This window comes from Scyliorhinus torazame, chromosome 16, assembly GCF_047496885.1.
Source record: "Scyliorhinus torazame isolate Kashiwa2021f chromosome 16, sScyTor2.1, whole genome shotgun sequence".
In the NCBI taxonomy this organism is placed as follows: domain Eukaryota; kingdom Metazoa; phylum Chordata; class Chondrichthyes; order Carcharhiniformes; family Scyliorhinidae; genus Scyliorhinus; species Scyliorhinus torazame.
In genome coordinates, this window is record NC_092722.1 from 41,538,509 (window position 1) to 41,551,164 (window position 12,656).

At 41.0% G+C, this 12,656-nt stretch overlaps 1 protein-coding gene across 10 annotated transcripts in view; it reads right to left on the reverse strand.

Annotated features, from left to right (window-relative positions):
- Window positions 1-2,915: 2,915 nt before the first annotated feature.
- The window catches only part of prdm2a (PR domain containing 2, with ZNF domain a), a 277,892-nt gene continuing 268,151 nt past the window's right edge, over window positions 2,916-12,656 (reverse strand). For 9 of the 10 annotated variants that reach the window (XM_072478398.1, XM_072478403.1, XM_072478396.1 and 6 more), the window contains 3 exons: window positions 6,511-10,430; window positions 5,279-5,323; window positions 2,916-3,422 (listed from right to left, as the gene is read on the reverse strand). In XM_072478398.1, coding sequence (XP_072334499.1) covers window positions 5,288-5,323; window positions 6,511-10,430 — 3,956 coding nt within the window. In that variant the 3' untranslated portion in view covers window positions 2,916-3,422; window positions 5,279-5,287. The remainder of the gene's footprint in view (window positions 3,423-5,278; window positions 5,324-6,510; window positions 10,431-12,656) is intronic. The other variant, XM_072478399.1, reaches the window with a different exon arrangement.

The following is a 12,656-nucleotide window of genomic DNA, read 5'->3' on the forward strand; positions in this document are numbered from 1 at the left end:
TTAAGGACACAGGTAAACTGGGCGGCCTTCGGGAGCCACAGGACACCCACTTAAATCCCTGTGCCACCACTAAATTCCAGTGAAATCATAATTTGCGTTAAATGCTCATTTGCGTCCAGCCCTTCCTGCACCTGACTTAACTGGGGAAGGTTTTCAAATTACACTTGTGTTTAACATATACATGCATAATATAGATTTATATACAAGTGGTGGACTCTACGGGAGAAATGACAATGGCAGAAATCAAAGCAATTTGAGGCCAAGTTTCCTTTCGTTATGCCGTGCAATTAAGGCGAATTGGCTGAACCAATGAAGAAAATTGGGAAACATTGAACACGTTATGCCCCAAGATGCTTAAATTTGTATTTTCCCAGCGGCATGGCGGTGCAGTGGTTAGCACTGTTGCCTCACACCGCTGAGGACCCGGGTTCGATCCCGGCTCTGGGTCACTTTCCGTGTGAAGTTTGCACATTCTTCCCGTATCTGTTTGGGTCTCCCCACAACCCAAAGATGTGCAGGGTAGGTGATTGGCCACATTAAATTGCCCCTTAATTGGATTTAAAAAAAAGAATTGGGTACTCTAAATTTAAAAAAAAATAGCATTTTCCTCAGTCTTTTACATTGGCCAGGATTCAAGATTCAATTCACACAATCAGGCCGCAGCTGCAAAACTCGCTCCCCAAGCCAAAATTGTGAAATTTCACCGAATACACATTTTTAAGGTGTACAGTACTAGCAATCATCTTTTAAAGTGTTTGCTTATGAAAAATTTAAATCTGACCACAGTACACCAATGGAATTATTAAATAATTTAGGTTACTCATAGGCAGAGGACCGAACACCCTTACTAAAAATATTTTGGGTATTAAACCCATTTTCAGCATTGATAAACACTGCACCAGGTTACTGTGCTGGAAGTACTTTTTAATGGAAATAAACCATTTTGTGTCATTACACTGCCCAATTAATCCAGATTTGACTTTTTATGTTTTGATGATGAAAATACATTTTAGTGGAAACCTGCATAAAACTAACTGGATTAATGCAATTCTAAGTGCATTTTGGGTGCAACTTCCCAACTGTGTCCAAAGCAGAAACCCCTTACTGATCTCAATCTTTCAAAATTTCAATTGTCTAAGCAGCTACAACTTGTTGGAGCAGCAGGTTCCAGATTTCCACTGGGTTGTGTGTGGAGAAAGTGTTTTCTAATTTAACTCCTAAATCGCCAAGTTCAAATTTTAAGGTTCCAAGGCCACATATTTTTCTTGAGATGTGGTTCAAAAAACTGAATGGAATACTGCTGATGGCATGTACGACTGAAGCATCACTTCCTCATTTCAAATTTCAATCCCTTTGAGGTAAAGGCCAACATTCAATTCGCTTTTTGATGGCTTTTTGTCCTTGTGCACCAGTTTGTATGAGTATCGAACCATTGTTCTTCCACAACACACACTCTGTTACCATTAAAAGGGTTCAGACTTATCTTTCTCAGATCCAAAATGGATGATCTCAAACCTTCCCAGATTGAATGCCATCTACCATTATTTTGCCAACTCACTTGATCCGACTTGAAACTTCCTGTTTCCATCCACACAACTTATTGTGTCAGCAGTGTCATCTGCCTACATCTCTATTCCTTTATATCATTAATATATATAATGAAAAACAGGTCCCAGTACAGATCCTGGGGAAAATAATTTGTCATATGCTGTCAATCAGAGAAAGGTCCCTTTATTTCTAGCCAACCCCTCCCAAAATAAAAAATCAATTTCATGCTTGAACATTTCAATTAACCTGACATTTAGGGCGGGACTTTCCCCACCTCCCGCGCGGCGTGTTATGAGGCAGCAGCGGCAGCCTGCAATTGGCTGGCGGCGGGATCTTCCGGTCCCACTGCTGTCAACCAGGTTTCCTGGTGTTTGCACCCTCCATCGCTGGCAGGACTGGAGGATCCCAGGGGCAGGAACAGCCACAATATCCCACCCCATGTCTTTTGAGGAAGCTTTCCAGATTTCCACTACTCCTGTGCAAAAAGGAAGTGCTCAAGACATATCAAGACAATAGAGCAACAACAATCTGGTTACAGAAACATTCTACACATTTATTCTCACAGCCCAAAATTAAAATAAACCAAAATAAAAGAAAATTAACAATGCAATGAAGGAATTACATACATCAGACAGTGTTGCCTGAAAACACAATTTAAATAATTTTAAATATATCCTATGTTATTTAATTACTACAAACACTTCATACAATTTTTTTTTTCAACAAAGTCCCCACAAAAAGAAACATAAAACAGGAATGGTTTTGAGAGTAGGAGAGCTAAAGTGGCGTGGACTTCGCAAAAGAAGTTGATTACAAATTTTTTTTTATAGAGGTAGATCACTTTTAAGTTAAGAACAGAATTGGGTTGTGTGAAAAATAGCATCTCCCCACCCGCCCCCCCACTTCAAGTCTAAAATTCATCCGAAAAATTACAGTAGAAAGTGAAAAAAGGGTCACGAGAGGAAGCAACAACTTCCTCAGAGATAAAGAGGAAAATAAAAGTTTGTTTAGGGGAGGGATTGGGGAGGCGAATAAAGCAAAATAAATTCTCTATTTAAAGCCCAGAAAAAACTGCAGCAGTCGTTCTGGGCACAGGACCTGAAGACCAGTTTGGTAGCAGTCCTGCATAATGCATTCAGTCTGTTATTTGAGGTGCACCTGCTATACAAAAGGGTATTGGAAACATTATACAGTGGGGAAGAGAACAAGGGAGGACTAGGTGAGAGATAGCCTTGCACTAACATTCTCCCTTTAGACCTTTATCAGCAACAGCGAAAATAATAAATCTCATCAAACTGGATTTCTTTCCGCCCCCCTCCCCACACCATTGCCTCTGCCCCCCCCCCCCCCCCCTCCCCGAACCCCACCCCACCTTCCCCAAAAACAAAAACATTAGAAACATCAGACAGGACCGAATTCCAGGTCAGTTCTGTCCCTGCTATTTCGAAGGATACTTCTTAATGAAGACTCATACTTCCAATTGTTACTTAGGTGACCATGCACAGCCTATGGCCTGATACTGCTTTTAATTTCCCAATTAACAAAGTGCATGCCAGATACAGTCTTTTCTTTTGCCAATTCCCATAATCCCAGACAGCACATTCACGAAGGATCTGGTGCTAGACACACACCGTAGAAATATATAAGCTTTCTGCTTGCAGATGTTTGCATCAGCTCACTGGAAGATCTCTCTGAAGCAAATGATGGAAAACATGACAGGTCATCAGGTTTCTCGAGTGTCTTTCAATCCAGTATGGCTAATTTCCTAGACTCATTTGAATGGCAGTCTAGGCTCAATGTTTTATTTTCAGCTCAGTCACGAAAAGACAAAGAGAGAAACAAGGGTGTTACCTCACCATCTTCATTGCAGAAACCTGAAATTTAAGAACAAAAATTTGTTTTCAGTTTTCGCTTCTTCTGCTGCTCAGCAACTGCTTTACCATTTTCTACCAGACCAATAAGTCCGAAGGTTTTTATTGATTTTGTAACTAGATGGCCTATTATTCTGCATAATGGGATCATGTCAAAAATCAGATACTCTGGAACATACCAAAGTACTAGACCGACAATGCCACGTCGCTGTATTCCGTTCCTCCACCAGAGGCTCTCAATGGTCTATTGAAGTAAGACTCCGTCCTTCAAACCCATCCAGCAAACACATCTGACACAAAGTCAGTAAGCCTCCCAAATCTTGAAGTAGACTACTAAATTCTCTACTGGTTTTAATTTTCCCAAGGGGCATTCTTTTTCCTCCCTTATTGACAAAATAAAATTGCTTTGAGCTTACTCTGTAGCATGGCCACTTCTGAACCACAGGGATATCTGTGGACTAAAGTAGGACCCAAAGGATGTAATTTATAATTCTCAATCACACTCGCTTTACAAGTGTTATTGCAAGAATTAAGATCTTGAGGAAGGGTGGAGTTGGGAAAAAGAAACATTCTAACAATGCTTTACATAATCTTCTGTATGCAAAAAAGGAGGGAGCAAAACCAGTCAAGATGATTGAACCACATTTTTGGACTTGACACAAGGTAGTCTCTCAGATTTATGGCTAGTGATAACCCGTCCGAGGGTTGACCTTGATCTAGAGTACTTTTACTGCACAGTATCTCAACTTCCCTTTCAATTCTCAAGAGATTACAATGAATTGTCCTTGCACATTAGTGGCCGCTGGAAAAAAAATCTATGACTATTAACTTTAACTTTATTCTCCATAACCTGATTAATGAAAATATTGTTTACCCTCTCAAGTTTCACCATAACCATAAGCCCTCATCTCTAGCAGCATTGTGGTGAGTCCATGCTCCATCTTTTCCATTGCTTATAACAGGTTGCCCAAAACACCCCATCTGTGGCATAACTAAGTCTTGCACACGTTCTGCATTACTTCTTTGCTTTTTGTATTCTGTACCTCAGGGGGAAAAGTCTGGGTCTGCTTTACGGGATCTATACATTGTTGCCAAGGCCAGCATTTACTGCCCATTGATGGTATATCCCCACACCTCTAATTACTTGTGTATCTATGTACCAAGGTCCTTTGGCTCCCCCATTCAAAATAATGCAATTTAAGGCTAGTTTCCTCTCCACAATTTTACTTCCAAACACATTCATATTTTCCACATAAATTGCAATGAGGTTCTATCTGTCTATCCCATTAGCATACCCGTCAGCAGTCTTTCATAATCTTCACAAGTTGCTAACCTACTTTAGATAATTAAATTTTTATATTGTCCCCTCAGTTCCTAACCACTCCAGATCATTCTATGCGTTATTTATCCTCTTCTGCTTTTCAAAGAATTCTATAAAGGTGACCAAATATGACCTGCTACGAGTCTATGCACGTCTCTCTCCCTTCTACAAACTGAGCTCAACAATTAAAGTGCAACAACACAATTTACCGGGTTATCTCGGTCTTCCTGTTTTTTTTGAGAAGAGCGATACATATGCCACCATTTGATAAGATTTTATTTTCCACAGAAGTGCGGAAAATGATAGCTAAATAGCTATAGAAAATTATAGCTATAAAAAAGAAGCCGTTTCTTCCCCAGCTTCTCTCAGGGTCCAGAGGTGTAAACACCATCATGTTGGCGCAATTTCGTTTTGAGTAATTCCTTTGCATTTTGAATAATGGCCTAAGTTCTCAATGTCGTCTTCATATTCACGGCCACGTAAAAGAAAATCTAGGCTAAATATTTAATCAGTTTTGCTCCCATTTTCTCAAGCTCACCGTCATATCTTAACAGCCGTTCCCTGTCTTGGCCATCTTATCTTCCTGTTAATAAAATGTTGAAAAAACCTTTTAACATTTCTATTGATCTTTGTAATTTTCTAGATTATTTATATTCATCTTGACTTGTCTAAGATTGCCCTGTAAATGTTTATCAAAAATAAATTTTAATAATTAAGCTGTCATTTTGCACATTTCAAGGCTCATTGGGCTGAGTGTTTCATCTCGGCTGGAGAGACTCCAGGCAGGTGAGCTACTCTGACTTTCAATTTTTGGTGCTTTTAGTCCAGGTAAACTTTCACCCCATAGACATATGGCATCTATTGCTAAACTAATTTGCTCCGCAAAGGGCCTTGTTACATCAAATGTACAAACAAAAATAACAAAGAACGATTAATCAACCATTGTTGGCATTGCCCAAGAGATTACCACATGTTTGAGGACATTGCTGCTGGTTTTAGCAAGAAGCCAAAACAGGTATAGTACTCGTGTAGTGCCAATCTCCAGACTTCAACAAAACAAAATTGGAAACATTTATTTTTCCAGTACTCACATTAGGGCAACTAATTATTTGATAATTATTTTCAAGTACTCTTTTATATAATTCTCAAAATCCACCCAAAGTTAGCACAACTCTTTTTCCCCCATGCCCCACTTTTCCAAATTTTCGACAGCAACCTGGCTGAACCTCAAAATACATTTTTCAGATGAAGAAGTGACCTTAGGTTGATTACTTAAGCCGGTTCATTCACAATCCTTCCACAAATTAGTCTAGAAAGAGTAAGAGAAGGGAGAGGATGACCCCTTTTCCTATTGTGATACGAGGTAAATGTGCTAAAGTTATAGATTTCTTTTTTTTCCAATAAAGAAGTTTATGACTGAAATGTAGCAACAAGGGAGGTAGGACATAATTTGAATAGTTTTGTCAACTTTTTTAAGATAATTATTTTTCTTTTTTTCCCCTTTTTTCTAAAAATTTAGAGTGCCCAATTCATTTTTATCAATTAAGGGGCAATTTAGCGTGGCCAATCCATCTACCCTGCACACCTTTGTGTTGTGGGGGCAAAACACACGCAGACACGGGGAGAATGTGCAAACTCCACACGGACAGTGATCCAGAGCCGGGATCGAACCTGGGACCTCAGCGCCGTGAGGCAGCAGTCCTAACCACTGCGCCACCGTGCTGCCCAATGTTTTTTAAAAAGAGAAATATATGAGCATTTGTAATTTACCTGAAGATCCTCTGAAGATGATCCCTGGTTCTCCTGGTCATCTTCCAACTCGCTATCGTTGCTATCAGTGACCGCAGGAGCTCCACTTCGTGTAACAGCACCTGCTCGGGTTTCCTTTGTTTTCCCCATGTATCTTTCTGATTTTTTTTGTTTCATTACATTTGTTTTCCTCTGCCAAACAACCTTCTTATTCTTCATTCGAAGATACAGCCTTGGCGAATTCAAGCCAGAAGACCTTTGCCTGGGTTCGGATTTTAGTCTCTTTCCCTCGGCTGGTGACACTTTCGCTGATCTTACTGGACTTGTAGTTCTGGAGACAATAGGTGATGTGCTCGGCTTCTTTGATTTTACTGGTGGTACTGATCTCATTCGCTGTTGCAACCTTAATGCTGAAGAAACAGACTCAGCTTGCAAGGGTCCCAACATTCTTCCTCTCCTTTTTCCCAAAAGAACGGGTGTACTCTGTAGCTTGATTTCAGTGTCTGCCGTCCTCCTGCGTTGGCCACCTCCCTTCTCACTGCTGGCAGGAGAGTGAGAGCTAGACCCTTTTGCAGGAGGAGATGCTGGTTTCTTGGGGCAACTGTACGTAACGTGTTTGTTCAGACTACCTAAGTAAGTGAATTCTTTCTCACAGTAAGGACAATTGTGGCTTTCTGAGCTCCTGCTTTTCAATATGGCCTTCTCTTTGGCAGATGATCGGTTCTTCTGAGAGATTGCCTTCTGCACCAATTTGATCTTTTTACTTTTCAGAGTGTTCATTTTGATCTTATTCATAGTCACTTTTGGCTTTGTCTCAGTTTCAAAATTAAGCCGTTTTGGCTGCCCCATCCTCCGGACTGTGTTCTGCCTGACTGGCTCTGCAACAATCGCCCCATTTTTCTTCCACACTTTCTTTCTCAGCGGGATTGCGTTCTTCTTTGGGGTGTAGCGTTTCTTATCACTGGCAGATGCACAAGCCAGGATATGCTTATGAAGTGCTGGCATATTATCAAAGCTCTTGCCACATTTTGTACAGTGTATGGCTGTGCTAAAGGTCTGAGGGATATTGTGTGTGGTAAAATTTACAGCTGATGACACGGCATTGGCAGAATTACGGTTGTGATATTGAAATGGAGGCGGCTTAAAGCTAGGGTAGCGCTGATTGAGACCCATACGGACATCCGGGCCTTTCGGCTTTATCCCAGATGCCATTACCTTTATTGTAGTATATAGTTCCTCTGTTAAGTCATGAGAATCATCATCGTCTTCCTCCCCTTCCTGAGGTGGTGATGCAGAACTTTCTTCTAGAGACTGGCTTGGACAGCTGATGGCTTTGTCTGGATCTGTGAAATTTTGAGGCCTCAGCATTCCATTTTCCAGCTCTATATGTGTGCACTGCTGGTCAGGATGCAAGTCACGCTGATGATGCTGTAAATTGCAAAGAAACGCAAACTCCTTTTTACAGATTGAGCATACAAAAATCTTGCCCACCCCATGCAAAGATGACCGGTGCTCAGACAGTGCACTGGCCTCTTTAAAAAGCTGCACACAAAATTCACATTTGAAGGGCCATTCTTCGGCATGAATCAACAAATGCTGAGTAAGATCCTTGATTGAAAGGAAAGGATTTTCACAGACGTTGCACAGAAAGCTTTTGGTGAATGCTGCTTCAGGTTTATCCTCCTGTACTGAAGGCTGAGAATTTTCTGCACTTTCCTGGTCATCAACAGAGTTTTCAATGAGCATGTCTTGGGGGGATTCTGGTTCAATTGTGGGTGGAAGAATGCTGTTAATTTCTTGTTCACTATCTGTGTCTGGATAGCCATCATCTTTAATTTCTTCCTTAATGTTTATGCTAACGGGTGACAAAGCAGGAGTTACCGACTGTAAAACCTGGGTCACTGACTCTGGAAGGGGTGAAGGTACAGAGAGGACAGGGGGTGGGGGAGAAGGAGCAGGAGTTGTTACCAGAGTTGGGGTTGTGTCAGGATGAGGTGGTGCCTCCACTTCTAGATGTGGCTGGGGACTGCATTCTGAATCTTGTTTATTCCCTATCGTTAGATCTGTGCCATTGTATTCATTCATAAGTACCTTCTCTAACATAGAGGTTGTGGGTTTTTTCTTTTTACTGCTGCATGAGGCTGGAGTACCAACTGCCCCCATTTCCTCTTTGACTTCATTGTCACTGCACAACTTCTTATGCAAACTCAAGTCTAAGATGGCTACCCCAGGCCCTTCCAGTTCCATTTTTACATCAGGTTGTAGTTTAATACCACTGGATAGGTCGAGAGGCTGGTGGGCACATGGAGGCCGGCTTGGTGCGTATTCCTTGGAAGCTGTTATTTTGCACATTTCAAGGCTCATTGGGCTGAGTGTTTCATCTCGGCTGGAGAGACTCCAGGCAGGTGAACTACTCTGACTTTCAATTTTTGGTGCTTTTAGTCCAGGTAAACTTTCACCCCATAGACGTATGAAGTCAGTGTCTTTTCCTGTGCTGCTCAATGCGGGACTATGCTGTGGAGAATTCGGCGGTGAACTGGTTCTCCTCTTGAATCGGCTAAATCCCATTGTTGTTGACGTTGAAGGACCAACTGAGCCATCTGGAAATAAAGCTGACCTGGGCGAATTATTTTCCTGTATTTGAAGAAGCTGCTTAAGCTTTGAGGATAAGATATTTTTCTCCTGATGTCCACTTAAACTGTTAGTGATTGGACTAGGAAGAGACAGACCACAAAATGAGGAGGCAACTGGTGATATAGTTTCGACGCCTAGCTCAGTTTTCGTCTTCGGAAATGGCGGAGGACTGGTGGTTCGCCTCCTTTTAGGGCCTTTCAAATCACTGTCCGTTGTTTCCTTTAGAAGGGTGTGAGTTACTGGAACTTGTGCTGTCATTTTAAGGTTCTGAGGAGATTCATCAGTCACTGGATACAGCACTGATGGCAATCCATATGGATTTGTGCAAGCAGTGTCAACCTCAATCACCTCACAATTGCTGGTGCTGTTGTTTGACTCAATTTTGCCATCAATATAGAAGTTCAAGTTTTCAGAGATGTTACTGGAAACATCCATGATGAATGCTTGACAGTCATCAGTCTCTTCCTCCTCCTCATCCTCTTCATCTTCAGTTTCTGTGCTTACAATGTGAAGTCCAGCAGAAACCCGGATTTGATCCGATGATAGATCCTGTTCCTCTGCGGAGCCCTTCCGTCTCATTCTAATGCCCTTCGCCAAGAGGTGACGCTCATGGATACGGCGCTGGTGCCGACGCAAGTTTGTGTATGAACCAAAGGTTTTTTTGCACAATTTGCATGGATGCTGGATTTTTGATTCATAGCTCTTTACAAGAGAACTTTCTAGGTTTGGGGCTGTTGCCGTGGAATCGGTTTTCTTATAATTTTCTGGAGCTATAGGATTTTCTAGTCGAGTTGAAGAATTAACACTGATGTCAATTGCTGCTTTATCAAAATCATCCTTTTGGTGCTGTCCAGATATGTGCATTTTCAAGGTGGGCTTTTTCTTAGGTCCAGCCTCATGGCGTCGTTCGTGGCGCCTCATGTTGATATGGGTGCCAAAGGCTTTACCACAATACCTGCATTTGAAAGTGAATCCTTCTGTGGATATGTGGATGTGCTGGTGACGTTCCAGACCCTGCTTTGTGGTAAACCTGCGTTCACAATTTTTACAGGGAAACATGTGCGTTTCTTCAATGTCTCCCATTCCATTCTGATCTCCTTTTATTTTCTGCTTCAGGGATTTGACAGAAATTTTCCTTCTAGGCAGACTCTCAATAGAATTGCTTTCTTCAGGCATTGTTTCTGCCTCAAGAGACATTTGTGGATTCTTCGGCTGAGGCAGAACCTTCTGTGTAACTATTCGATGTACCACTACTTTCTGTTCTGGCAAATGGGCTGGTATGGCACAAGGTTCATCCTTCTCAGAACCTAATTAAAAGAATAGAATTACTGCAAAGCCAGACTTATATTATCACTTCAGCACATTAATTCATCTCCTCCCTCACATGTACCATTCAACATTCAATTCTAGCAAAACTGAGCCAAAGAAAACTAGCCAATGTGGTAAATTAATGTATTTAAGAACTGATGGGCAACGCATCTTGATTTCTTCACTTGAGTGTTCATACTATCACAAGTATTTACAGCATAGAATAAGGCCATTCAGCCCATTGATCCAAGCCAGCTATCTGCAAGAGCAACTCTGCTTGTCTCCCCCCCCCCCATCAACATTTTCTCCATAGCCATGTATATATTTTCACTTCAGGTGTTTATCCAATTATTTTTTAGAAGCCCTAATTGTATCTGCTTCTACTACATTCAAGTTGTGCATTTCAGGTACTTACCACTCCAAGCAATTTTCCTCATGTTGCCTTTTGTTCTTTTGCCAATAACCTTAAATCAGTGTCCTCTGGTTATTGACCCTTTTGCCAATGAGAACATTGTCTCTCTATCTATATTCTGTTTAGGCTCATGTTTTTAAACATCTCTATCAAATCTTCACTCAACCTTTTCCAATGAAAACTATTCCAGTTTCTCCAATCAATCCACTTAACTGAAGTCCCTTATCCCTGAAAGCATTCTCGCAACTTTTTTCTGGACCCTCTCTAATGACTTCCCATGCTTCCTGAAGTATGGTGTCCAGAATTTGACAGAGAATTTTACATAGGTTCATTAAATTTTGTCGCTTTTGTACTCTACACCTCTATTTCTGGTATGCCCTTTACCCACTTTTCCAACCTGCCCTACTGCCTTCAATGATATGCACATATCCCAGGTCTCTGATCCTGCACCTTTAAAATTGTACTTTTAATTTTATATACTGCCTTTCCTCTGAACAATAGGTACCATTTCACATGTCTTTGCATTAAATTTCACGCCATGGGTCCACCCATTTCACCAGCCTCTCTATGTCCTCTTGAAGTTCATCACGATCCTTCTCACAGTTCTTAATTCCTCTCAAGTTTAGTGTCATTTGAAAATTTTGAAATTGCAACCAAGTCCCAAGTCATTGATATAGATCAAGAAAAGCAGTGCTCCTAGTACTGGTCCCTGAGGAACCCCATTGTATCTCTTCTTCCAATCCTAAAAACAACTGTTCACTTTTGAGAGAACCGTTGAAATTAGGCAGCAGTTTTGTGAACAACAGGAGGGTGAAAAAATATAGAAGTATTCTGGGGATGTAACAGAGTGGAGGCAAAAACATTGATGCAAATGCTTTCATGAAATTATGGCAGCATAATTTCTGCACTATCCCCAAGTGAACTTTAATAATAGTAAATCCTAATCACTAGACATGTTCACATCCTAATCACTAGAAATGTACGTAGTATGTACCCAGTGGACAAGAGAAAAAGATTGCATCAGAGGGTGGGCAAGGAAGACAAAAAAAAACAATTAAGAGGGCAGAACATGAAAAACCTTTTTTACTCTTTTCTTTAAAGCACTCTTAATCTACAACAGCAATATAATTTAACTAATTATATTAATTTAGATTGATAACCTGGACGCGCAGAATATTATTAGTTTAAAGAGTAAACATATATTAGGCAAGACATAAACACTGATTTATGACATGGTGGTTCCCCCCCCCAATTAATAAATCATCCCAGGCTGTAAATCAAGAGATCACAGCTAAGAATCATGATACTGCGATGAAGAGTTTAACGATCGTAGTTGCTCCTCTCAGTGGCTTAGCCATTTTCCATACCCACAGGACTTGGCTGACTCCTGCGAAACTACAGCACGCAAATAGAATCTGGTGTGTAGACTGCTGAATTAAAAATATTTAACTTGGTCGAACAAATGGTTTTAGGTCAAGCATGACCACTGAGTACAGGAGCCCTGTTAATCGTTGCCTATTTTTGAACTTCAAAAGTGATCCAGGGTTGCACATCTGAAGCATCAGTTAACAGTGTTAAGCTTTGTTTTGCCCGTTGGAAGTTACACGTTGGAAAATGAAGGAATGATGTGTATTCCATGAGTGACAACCCAGAATTTATGAGCAAGCAGAATAATCTTTGAGAAAATCTTTCAGTCTTGGAAATTGGGCATCAATTTTGGTAGGCAGAGAGGGGGGAACAAAACGGAATAGAAAAATCTTGGGATTGAAAGCATCCAACTGGATAAAGAGTGTAGGCAAATGCACCAATGCAA